Source organism: Trichosurus vulpecula, chromosome 5 (genome assembly GCF_011100635.1).
Source record: "Trichosurus vulpecula isolate mTriVul1 chromosome 5, mTriVul1.pri, whole genome shotgun sequence".
NCBI lineage: Eukaryota > Metazoa > Chordata > Mammalia > Diprotodontia > Phalangeridae > Trichosurus > Trichosurus vulpecula.
Genome location: NC_050577.1, coordinates 213121629 through 213133927, shown reverse-complemented (window position 1 = coordinate 213133927; position 12299 = coordinate 213121629). Strand labels below are relative to the sequence as shown.

At 42.8% G+C, this 12299-nt stretch overlaps 1 protein-coding gene across 1 annotated transcript in view; it reads left to right on the top strand.

Annotated features, from left to right (window-relative positions):
• ANO4 (anoctamin 4) overlaps positions 1-12299 on the top strand; it is a 429862-nt gene that overhangs the window by 395823 nt on the left and 21740 nt on the right. Inside the window, exons 24-26 of the mRNA XM_036759990.1 lie at positions 2577-2719; positions 8412-8564; positions 10614-10761. Coding sequence (XP_036615885.1) covers positions 2577-2719; positions 8412-8564; positions 10614-10761 — 444 coding nt within the window. The remainder of the gene's footprint in view (positions 1-2576; positions 2720-8411; positions 8565-10613; positions 10762-12299) is intronic.

Here is a 12299-nt window from a genome sequence, read left to right as displayed (position 1 = left end):
AGCCAACACTCCTTATATCATACTGCCTTCTAGGACTAGGATTTTTTTAAGTAACAAAGAGGCTGGTAAAGTTTGTGCTTAACCTACAAGAATCTTTAAGTGAAGCTCTTCTGAGCGCACACCTTGGCTCTCCCGACCCCGCTCATTCATTCTATACCAAGGAACTGATCATGACCTTCATAAGCAGAAATACTGTGCATGTGCCGCTGGGCAGCAGATGGTCATTCTGTAACTTTGCAGTTGCCACAGCAGATGACCAGGGTTCAGATCTAACCTCTGATACATATTAACCATGTGACCAATGTGACCATGTGACATATTAACCATGTGACCAATCATTTCTACACTCGATGCCTCAGTTTCCTCATTGGCAAGTGAGGCCCATGAAGTCCTTTCCAGCTCTGTCTGGGTCTAAGATCCTCTAAGCGCATGGGGGTGAGGAAGAGTTCAGGGAATATGAAAAACAAAACCAAAAACAGATCCGGAAGATGTCCTTTGAACAGTCCACTGATTTTAGCTAATAATAACATGCAATCCGAGTAGAAATAATGCACTTCTGTGGTGGCACACACAACATACACACACCTGTATTTTATTGTGAGCTCTTTCTTGGTCATAATTAAATAAATAAAACTTTTTAATTCGACTACGTTTGCAGTTTTAGACAGTTAATTTTTATGGGGATCTAAATCTGCAATTCTCTTCCTTTTTTTCCCCCACTCCTGTTGGTTTGTGTTGTGGATCTTTATTAGGACATTCTGTAATCATCAAGAAGATGTTATCACACCCCAGCCTTCTCTCCTGTCCTTTCCCACTCCCCGCTTCCCTGCTAAGGCCATTAACAGGCAATGATGAGCCTGGAAAGTCACCCACCTCCTCAGCAACTCTTGTGTCAGGCAGTGGTTTGTTATCTTCATTTGTATCTCTCAAGTCTCTTGGTACAAGCCTCTGATTCTCCTTCTCCAGCTTCTTAAGGTACCAAAGGAGAAAAGGTCAAAAATGAGGTAGTCTATTTTAAATTACTAACTATAATATTTTCTCAATTAAAAAACCGTCATGGAAATTCTGTTCCAAATCCAAATAATAATTCCAGGATGTCACAGAAGTGAGAAGTCCCAGACTAACTCTCCTAGCCTGAGATCTACCCCAAATCAGTGAATTCAAAGGGCTTTTTTGCAACCTTTTGTACTCTTGCTCAGGGCCTCCCTTCCCCACCATTCCCCACCCTCTTCCTCTGCTAAGCTTCCCCCAGGTGAAGCTCTGATTCCATACCTTGCATTTTCTTTATGTCTTGCAGCTACAGAGATAATGCTGACCCTGGCACCTTAGTTAAATGGCTTAAGCTGGATAATGCTAATAATGGGATAGAGGACGATGATGACAATAGCTAGCATTTATATAGTGCCCACTGTGTGCCAGGAACTGTGCAAAGAGTTTTACAACAATTATGTCATTTAATCCTCCCAACAACCCTGCAACAGAGGTGCTATTCCCATTTTACAGACGAGGAAACTGAGGCAAAGAGAGTTGTAGTGACCTGCCAAAGGCCACACAGCTAGGAAGTATCTCAGGCCACTCTTGAGCATGAGTCTTCCTGACTCCAGGCCCAGGGCTGTGTCCACTGTGCCACCTTGCTGACCCAATGGTGGATGCTCTCCTTCACACACACTTGCCTCTCCATTAGATAGGCCGAGGCCATCACGTGGCAGGAAAGGGAAGAGCAGGAATGATCAGGTCTGAGGAAGGCTCCAAGGGGCGGGCTCAGTGCTCACAGATCCTAAAGGTGAAGGGCAGCCCCAGGGTCCATGGTCAGTGTTCCCCACTGATCTGTGGCATTCGTGGGTGGCCTCAGGGCGGGGCTCCAGCCTTTGATCAGGCCCCTCATCTAGAGATCAGCCACCTCTCCAGGCCCCACTTTTCTCATCTTTAAGATGGGGGTGCTGCTGACCCTTAGGAAGTGCAACAATAGACTCGGCAGGAACAGATAAACATAACAAATAATTCCACAGCACAAGTGTTACCTGGAAGGTGACAGCGACCCTCTAAGACATTAAGTTGCACAACAAGTGGGGATGTGCATTGGTATTATTAATAATGATAACGGTAATAATAACAGTAACAACTAGCATTTATATAGCCTTGTAAGGTTCACAAAGTTCTTTGCAAATAATATCCTCACAACACCCTGGGACGTAGGTGCTGTTATTATCCCCATTTTAGAGATAAGAAGATGAAGGCTGAGGTAAGTGACTTGCCCAGGGTCACAGATCTTCCCGAGTCTAAGCTCAGCATGCTCTGTATCACGCCAGCGGCTGCCTCAGAGTTCCACCTGCCGGCTGTAGTTGTTATAATTACGTCCCAGGGCTGTTGTGAAACTCTGAGGTAATGTACACAAAGCACCTTGAAAATGAAGCCAGCTGCCTCTGGGGGCCTCGAAGTCCAGGTCCTCCTTTCTCTTGTCTTGAACATGATCTTCACTGTTTCATTTCTCCTTTTGTTGTGTTTGCATATGGTGACTGGCCTGGAAAGTCTTTTATAAATACAAATTTTTTCCAATTGATTTTTTTGTCATGCAGGTTAATTCAGAACTGGTGGACAAGAAGAAAAGTCCGTCAAGAGCAAGGCACACAGAGAAAAACCAGTTTCCCACAATGGGAAAGGGACTATAACCTGCAGCCCATGAATGCTTATGGGCTCTTTGATGAATACCTAGAAATGAGTATGAAAATGTTCTTTTGCCTATTTTTGAAAATGTAAATTTTAGCCCTCTGGGATGTTCTTACCTAAATCTATTCCTCTTATCAGAAAGATGTTTGACTGGTAATATAACAAAAAAAAAAAACCACCACACACCTACTGTGTGCAGGGCACCATCCTAAGTGCTGGCAGGGATGCCAATCTGGATGAGCCATGGCCCTTGTCCTCAAGAAGCTTCTAATCAAGCATAGGAGCTACACACCCCAGAAGGCAAAAAGGAAGGAGCACTGCCTTCTGGAGGCAGAGGACTAGGTCCATTCTCAACCCTATGACCTTGAACAGACTGCTTCATTTCCCTGGGCCTCAGTTTCTCCATCTGTAAAACAAGGGATTTGAACTGGTGGTCTCTGAAGTTCTTTGCTGCTCCAGATCCCTAGGATTATTACTTTAAGAAACTGTCTATGTCTTCACCATAGCAAAAAAAAAAACCAGACAATTCAACACAAAGGGGGGAAAAATCTGTTAAATTTCTTTTTGACATCAAGTGGACAGGTATCAGAGTGTTCCAGAAAGAGTGCAATGTTCTTATCTTTCAAAGTCACTGGAGAACAGAAATGAGTTATCTGAAAATAGCAAATAAGGAAAAAGGAATTATCCTTATCAGCCCAAGAAAAACTAGACTCATCTTATGTTTAAGAAGGAGCTGTTCCCTAAGAAATTAAATTTAGAATGAACTTTAAAAGTTTTCCCCCATGACGATACTTTTCCTGGTTAAAAAATACAACTAAGTCTCTTTGGACACTAGTAAAATCCAAGTGATAGGTAATGCTTTTGGATGGCTTATGCACTAAATATATGCTGATGTTTTGGGGATTTCAGTTACAAGATGCCTGAATGATATAAAAGTCAAATTAAACATTAATGAAAAAATTAATGCAGTTTATTAATAGAACAAACTCTTCTGAAGGCACTGGGGCACTGTTTCTTCCTCCCCAATAAATAAGGGAGATATGGATGGATGAGTGGGAGGAAAGAAGGTAGAAAGGAAAGAGAAGATGGAAGGAAGAAAAAAGGAAAGGAGGGAAGGAGAGAAAGAAAGAAGGAAAGAAAAAGGAAGGAGAAAGAAAAAGAAAGGAAGAATGTGCTTATTATTTGCTAGGCATGACCATGAAAGCAAGATGATCCCTTCTCTCAAATATTTTTCATCCTAATGGGGGAAGACAATACATAAAGGGAACTGGAAAGCACGTGGGGGAAGGTGGAAGGAGGGTACCCAGGGGGCAAAGCAGCTGGCATGGAGAGGAGGCCAGAAGGTAAGTGGGCAGCATGCCTGGGACTCCAGGCAAGGGCTCACTAGTCAGTGAGTTGAACTCTGAGTGGAGTCATCCTCAGGGGAGTCAAGGCTGATGTGGAGTGTGGGCTGGGAAGGGAGAGAGCAGCATGCCTGGAATTTCTGAAGACACTGAGAAGAAAAAGTAATTACTGGGAATGGTCAGTTCACCACTGCACATATCATCTTCCGATTTTAAATTCTAATAGTTTTTATATAATAGACAGCTGTGCTGACAGCACCTTTCCTCTTCTTCTACCCTTGAAAAAAGAATCCACCTTGTTTCCTAAAGGGAAATTTCCATAGCAGACGTAGGGAAACAATTATTTCTCTGCCCATAAATGGAGGTGTGCCATGTGGATGGATCTCAAGCAACCAAGTCAACTACATTTTATACTCTTGGTTTCATTTGTCCACTGCAGTCCAGTGCAGGCCCAACCTGAACCCTTTTAAAATTTATATAGTGTATAGGAGAGGCAGTACGACAGAGAAGAGCGATAGCTGGCCTCAGCCAGGAAGACCTGGGTTCTAGTCCTGCCTCTGACACCTACTGGCTCAGTGCGCATGGGCAAGTGTCCCCAGACAAATTTCTGTGACTTTAAGTCACCAACCTGTGCTGGCAGAGGGACATCCCCACCTCATTGAAGTAACTTTTAAGAAACGTGTCCATGAAGCTTCCCATAATATCTCTGCTTCTTGGATGACTAAAAGAATCACTGTGGACACATTCTCACCACATTTGTTCATTTTGCTTATTCCTTTTCATTCTTCACTCATCTGTTCGACCATTCATTCTTCAGCAGCCATTACGGACCTACTCTGCGCCGGGAAAAAAACAAGGTCAGATAAAACACAGCCGTTAAGTCTAAAAGGGGAAGGAACTAAGTTTTCTGCTAGGTAGTACTAGGATAGTCAGGGCAGCTAGGTGGTGCCATAGTGGATAGAGTGCTGGGCCTGGAGTCAGGAAGACTCATCTTCCTGAGCTCAAATCTGGCCTCAGACACTTATTAGCTATGTGACCTTGGGCAAGTCCCATAACCCTGTTTGCCTCAGTTTCCTCATCTGTCAAATGAGCTGGAGAAGGAAATGGCAAACCACTCCAATATCTTTGCTAAGAAAACCTCAAATGGGGTCACCATGAGTCAGACACGACTGAAACAACTCAACAACTAGGATACTTAGTGAAGTCACATTTTTGATGAGGCAGACAGAAAGTCTGGGTTCAAATTCCATCTCTGATAGAAGCTGTGTGACCATGGGCAAGTCACTTCAGTTTTTTGAATCTCAGTTTCCTTATCTCTAAAATGAGGATGTTGGACTAGAAGCCTCTAAAGTCTCTTCCAACTCAAATTTTATTCTTATAAGTCTCTATTTGTAGATTCCCTCAAAGCACCAGATTTCATGGAAATGTAGTAAAAACTATAGAAGTTTCTGCCCATTTGAAAAACTTCTTGGTTATCCTGTTGTTTCAAACTGCTGACAGAAGTATAAATCCCACTTATCGTGTAATATAATATAGATCAAATATCCCAAATTTCATAAAAGTTCATTATGTTCCTTCAAAAAACATGGCAGTACAAATAGGCCAATTAGATGAAATGTCAGTCAGTGTGCAACAGAGACCTCCCTACATCTGGCCAAATTAACATTTCAGAGCTCTCTAGTTTTATCATTTTATGCATTAAGCTCATGTGTAATTAAAGCTTTCTCTAAAATATTAATTCATAATTAATTTCAAGTTATTAGCAAAAGGTACTGACACCAAAAACTTGATTTCAAACCAAAATGAAGGTATAATGCCAAGAACAGAAAGGTGATAATCTGGGCATCAGAACAGAGTATTATGCTTGGTTCTAGGTGACATATTTTAGGGAGGATATTGACAATCCAGAATATCTAGAAGAAGCAAAAAATCTTAAGAGCACTGGAAACTTTGGTATGTGAGTTGCTCTATTCTGGGTGTCATGTTTTAGAAATGACATTGATAAACTGGCGAGCACCCAAGAGAGTGAAGGGCTTCAAGTCCATGCAGTAGGAGAATTAGTCAAAGACATCAAGCACAGCGAAGTAGAAAAAACACTGGGCCTCAGTTTCCTTATCTGTAAGTTGAGAGAGTTGGACATGATCTCTAAGGTCCCAGCTCTAAATCTATGATCTATGACCCTGTGTTTCTACACATCTAATGCTTCCCATGAAGAGAAGTTATAGGGGAGGAAAGGGAGCAGGCAAGTTCTTCAAGACTTTGAAGGGCTGTCATCAGAAGAGAGATCAGACTTGTTCTGTTTGGTTCCCAGAGGGCAGCACTAGTAGCAAGGAGGCAGAGTTGCAAAGAAATAAATCTAAGGTTTGATGAAAGAAAAAACTGCCAAGATTAGAGCTTTCTAGAAATGGAGTGGGGTACATCAGGAGGCAGCGATTGTTCCCCACTGGAAGTCTTGCAGCTAGGTCTGGATAACGACTCATTGGGTACATTATATGGGATGTTCTTTTCCAAGTGTGAGTAGGACTAGGTGGCCACAGAAATCTCCTGACTCTGAAACTGTTTGTGATTGTGATTGTGTCTTCATTTTACCTGTATTCTCTGTACTCCTAAGTTCACTTGATATTTCCCCATCAGGACATAAGCTCCTTGAGGGCAGGCTTCACTTTCCCTTCTATCCCCAGCCTTTCACTCAGTGCCTTCCAGTAGCAAGTATGACCATCTTTACCTTGTTGGCCTGCTGGCACTTCTAACTCCACTTACCATCTTACCCTGCACATCTGCCTCCCTCTGATCTCTCTATTCCTGTTAATGGCACCATCATCCTCCTTGTTATCCTGACGGCACTTCTTGGAGTCTTATAACTCACCAGACCCTAGCCAAGGCCTGCAAGTCTTCCTTCTGTCCTATTTGTCTGTCTTCTCCATTCTGTCTCCAGTGTCACTACCCAGCTTAGAGTCTTGTCCTCTTTCCTGGACTTTTGTTATAGCCTCCTAATTGGTCTTCCTATCTCCAAGCTATCTTCTTCCCATCTCTAACCTGACCTTCACATCTCTATCTAACTCATGTTCCTAATGCACAGCTGACTATCACCCCACTGTTCAGAAATCTTCGATGGCTCCCCATTACCTCACAAATAAAAAATAAACTCCTTAGTATGTCATCCAAGACACTTCACAATTTGGTCCCAACCCAACTTTCCAGCCTGATCTCATACTACTCTTCTTCACATATTCCACAGGCCAGACAAATTGGACCACTCACCAGCTCTCATGCTTGTCCCACCCACTCCCATACCCATGCATTTGTTCATGTCATCTCCAATGCACAGAATGTCTACCCTTCCACCTTTCCCTTCCTAATTCTCACTGGTTGAAATCCTTCCTTCAAGGTCCAGTAAGGTCCTCTGATCCTCTACATTGGAAGCAACCATTTCTTTCTCAAAGTTCTCAAAGCACTTTAGTTGGCCCTCTCTTGGTCTTATTGGCAAATAGAAATTACAGCTATCGATATCATATCCTGTAACTCTCCTATATTAGATTGTAAGCTCCTTGAGCTTAGGCCCCACATTTACTCATCTTTCCATTTCCCACACTTAGCACAGTGTCTTTGTTTCAATTCCAATAAATGTTTATTGAACTGAATTGTCTACACTGCACTAAAACAGGTCAGTGTAGTTAATTCAGATGGCTCACCAGCATTTAGTTTGGGAAATATCTCCATCAAGCCCATTCTTTGGTGCCATGTAGACCAAAACAACCAGTTAACTAACCATATTTTTCCATCTTTCAAGTAACTGTTGTTGTCATGGAGATATGCCTTCCAAGGGCCTTTATTCTCCAAAAAGCCTTTTTCCAGTTTGTGTTGAACAATATTCATGTTCTCATTGTGAAAAATAGACCCCTCCTGCCCCCCCCCCGCCAGTTTTCTTTCCAGCCGGTAAATTAGCTACTTCTTCCATTGTTTCACCACAAATGGATTGCTGGGAAGGCCCAAAAGTGAAACAAGTAGAAAGGGAGAGGTCATTCCAACAGCTACTTGTCTTTTGCCTTGATGATTAAAAAAGGAAAAAAAAAAGATGAGCTTGGCTATCCCTCCCCCCAAATCTCTAACCTAGTTGTTTTAGCTTCAGGAGATGTATTTCATCTTTTTCTATATATCACCTGAAATTATACTGTTCCACAGAATGTAAATTCCATGGGGGCAGAAAAGGTTTCATTTTTGTTTTGTTTTTTGTCCCCAGCACTGGTCCTTGCACATAGTAGTTGATTAATAAATGCTTGTTAAATTACCCCATGCTCTCATATTGAGAACAATGATAGCTCTAATGATAGCCATAAGCCTTCTGCAAGGGAGGAATGAAAACTGACAATGTTTGTCATCTTTTCCTGTTCCCTTTTCTAGTTCTTCAGTTTGGCTTCACCACTATCTTTGTCGCAGCCTTCCCCTTGGCACCACTCCTGGCCTTACTGAACAACATTATTGAAATCCGACTGGATGCATACAAATTTGTGACGCAGTGGAGGCGACCTTTAGCTTCAAGAGCCAAAGACATAGGTGAGACAGCAGGAATTTGTATCAACGTCACAAGTTGTAACATTGTCCAATGGGTTATTAAACTAGGAATAACAAAGCCTACTCCATGAATATTGGTTTTTCCACAATGTGTTGAAAATGAATCTGTGATTGCCTATGAAAAAATATTCTTTCATTTTTTGTTCAAGTGAGAGGTAGAATGGCATGTTAGATAGAAGACTCAGGGAAGACATGGTGGCTGCCTTCAAGTAGTTAGAGGGATGTCATGTAGAGAAGTGATTACATTTGTTCTGTTGGCCTCAGAGGGAAGAAACAGGAGAAAGAGAGAGATGGACGTTGCAAAGAAGCAAATTTAGGCTTGATGTCAGGAAAACCTCCCTAACAATTAGAGTTGTCCTAAAGTGGAATGGACTCGCTCAGGAGGTGGTAGGTTCCCCGTCTTTGGAGATCTTCAGGCCTAAGGCTAGATGATCCCTTGCTTGGCATAGTTGTAGAAGGGATTCTTTTCTAGGGATAGGCTGATGTAGAAGGCTAGCATGTTCTTTCCATTTCTTAAATTCTTCTTTTCTGGGAGCATTAGACTTGGAGTCTGAGAGACTGGGGTTCAAGTTCTGCTTTTGACTCTTTCTAGTAATGTGGCCATGAGAAAGTCACTTAATGTCTCTGTGCTTCAGTTTCATTTCATCATCTTTAAAACAGAAAAAAACAGTATTTGAGATAACTGCCCCATAAGGCTGTTGGGAAGGCCAGCCGACTATAATGCACCTGGCAGAATTCAAAGCCTTTTATAAAGTCATTATTATTGTTGTTGTAAAGGGTGACTTTTAAGGAGAAATTACACTGTCTTTGGGACAGTTAAGACTTTCCTCATTCAGATGGCTAAGAAACACATACAAGGTGTCCCAAAGTCCTGCTGCCATTTGAAGCTTCGATACCTTAACAAAAAAGAAGCAACAAATCAAGCATTTGATTGAGTGAAGACACAGGAAACGTGATTGCCATGTATATCCTCCATGCACCTCGTTAGTTCCACGTTGTCTTCCCCAGATCCTTGAGGGCAGGGACTTTTTTCTCCTTTGTCTCCTCAGCACTTGGCACAGTTTGCCCAGCACATAGCTTACTCAATGACTATTGACTGGCCCCCTCATAGTAAGCATTTAGTATGGGGTGTCCCAAAATTCTTAGAGTGATTTTAAGCTTTAAGAAGCTTAACGCTTGTTGTCTAACAGAGGAGACAATATGTAAATTACTAGAGGCATGCAAAACAATTTGCAGTAGATATCCTTTCCTGTTTCTTAGTAAACTCAACCTTGGTTTTCTTTTTCTTCTTTTTTTTTCTTTAATAAACTTTCAGCTCTCTTTAGATTAGGTGGTTTGAGATGTCCATTCCTTATCCCTTTTTCCTGTGGTTCTAAAAAGGATGCTCTGGGGCACTGGATTTATTAAACTCTTCTCTGAGCAGTGGCCATAGAGACTCTAAATTCAGGCTTTTCAACCATGAAGGTAACCTTTTGTCCTGGAAGTTAATAGGATTTAGGAATGAGTAGTGTTGGCAAAGGCTGTGAAATGCAAGAATGGATCCCGAAGAACAAGGGCAGCCTCCACTGCTGATGTTCTTGGCTCAGATGGTAGAGACCACTGATAATGAACTGGCATGGCCTATTGGCTGCCCACTCAACTGGGCAAGGTTTTTCCAAGTCACCTCAGGCCAGGGCTTTGCCTTAAGTGTCAGATTGTGAGGACTTTATCCGTTGTGCATGATGACTCTCTTTCTAGGACTCCTTTGGAGAATAAAAGGCCTCATGTCTGGCTGCCCCTGTCATCTTATGGGACAATGAATGGGAGCCTGCAAACAGTGAAGGCTGCAGCAGAAATTGCTTCCCAACATACAACTCAGACTTCTTCTGGTAGATTGTAAGCTCCTTGAGGACAGAGCCTACTTTACTTTTGTATTTGCATAATAACTATAATGATGATGATAACAGGCCATGTGATGCAATAGAGAGGCTTGCTGCTTAGGAGATTGTTGTTCCTAGAGCTTATCAAATATCGTTGTTTTTCTTTGCACAGGAATCTGGTATGGGATTCTTGAAGGCATCGGGATTCTCTCTGTGATCACAAATGCATTTGTCATAGCCATAACATCTGACTTCATCCCTCGCCTGGTTTACGCTTATAAATACGGACCTTGTGCAGGCCAAGGAGAAGCTGGACAAAAGTAAGTGTGAGTCACTGAGCCGTCGTGTGCTTAGCCATTCATTTCTTAATATTTGTGGCAGGGATAAAACTGGGAGAGGGACAGCTGTCAAGGCTGCGAGGATGGAGTTGTGAGCACAATAGATCTAATAGTGGATTATAGTTAGAAGAACACAGGTTATGGAGTCAGAGGAACCAGGATCAAATCCTGCCTCTGAAACTTACCACCTGTATCACCTCAGAGACATCACCTCACTTCCCTGGATGAGAGTTGCTTCCTCTGTAAAATCACAGAGCTGAACTAGGTGATCTCTTCCAACTGTAATTCTGTGATCGAGACAAGTTTCTCCTGAATACAGGAAATGAGTCACAATCTGATTTAATATGCCACTCAACAAACAAGCTTTGTGAATTAACCCCGCATATCATACAGTTAAAAAGTGAATGTCATTCAGGGCTGTTGGCTTTGACCCAGCCTGATACAACTGCAGGAGAATTAGACTGGCTGAATCACTCTGGTGGCCCAGTTCCCTGGAAATCACATGAATGGTGTGAATGTACGGGCAGAAGGACTGGCATTTCTAGGCTGGCTGGAGACAAACTATGAAGCCAGCACAATGGGCCTTCAGTTAAACCCACCTCGTCTCCTGGATCCCTTTGCATTCCCTTGCTAGAAAGTGGCCAGCCTGTCCCACTCAGAGCCCTGGGGTATCATGCTTTTCTCTCTCTCTCTGTCAATACTGAAGGATCTAACAAAATCATTCAGACAACAGACGAGCTGAATTGAGATTGTACTGTACTTATCACATTCTCCTTTGTGTTCGGCACAGGGCTTGCATGCCCTGATTCTGATGGGGAGGAGACAGGCCATAAAAGAAAGCTCAAACTGGGGGCACAGGGAGCAAGAGAACTACAGGGGAGTGCCAGCCATGGAACATGATGTTCCAGGGAGACGAAAGCCAGCAGAGCCACTAACAGAAAATGAAAAGCTCCCTGGAAGGCAACGGGAGGGTTCTCCAATCAGAGGGGAAGGGCAGCTGTGAGCCAAGAGGGTGCCGAGTATCAAACACTGAATCAGTCTTCAGGGGGATGAGATTTCAGCTGACCAGCTTTACCCCAGGGTAGGCAGAGCCACTTGTGGAAAAAAATAAATGGCCTCTGCTCGCACAGCCAGCATGAGAGGCAAGGTCTGAACCTAGCTCTCCCTGGCTCTGTGGCCAGCCCTCTCCCCAGGACCTCATGCTGCCTCATGGAGTTGAACTGAATTGAACTGCAAGCCTTTCTCTTGGGTCCTTCTCTTTCCACCATAACATGCTGTTTCTAGATAAGGATTTTCTAAAACAATTAATAATTTTTACTCACTTAGAACAAGTCCATACACAAACCTCTGTTTCTCCTCTCCTTATCACATTCTCCCTTGTATCTATTTGTGTATTCATCTTTTGAGAAAGAGCCTGTCATGTCTGTGTCTTCATATTGACAAGGTCCAGCAGTGTCCAACACAAGGGAAACAATAAACGTTTGAGTTGGGTTGATTTGAATTAATGGATGGCCCTGGGT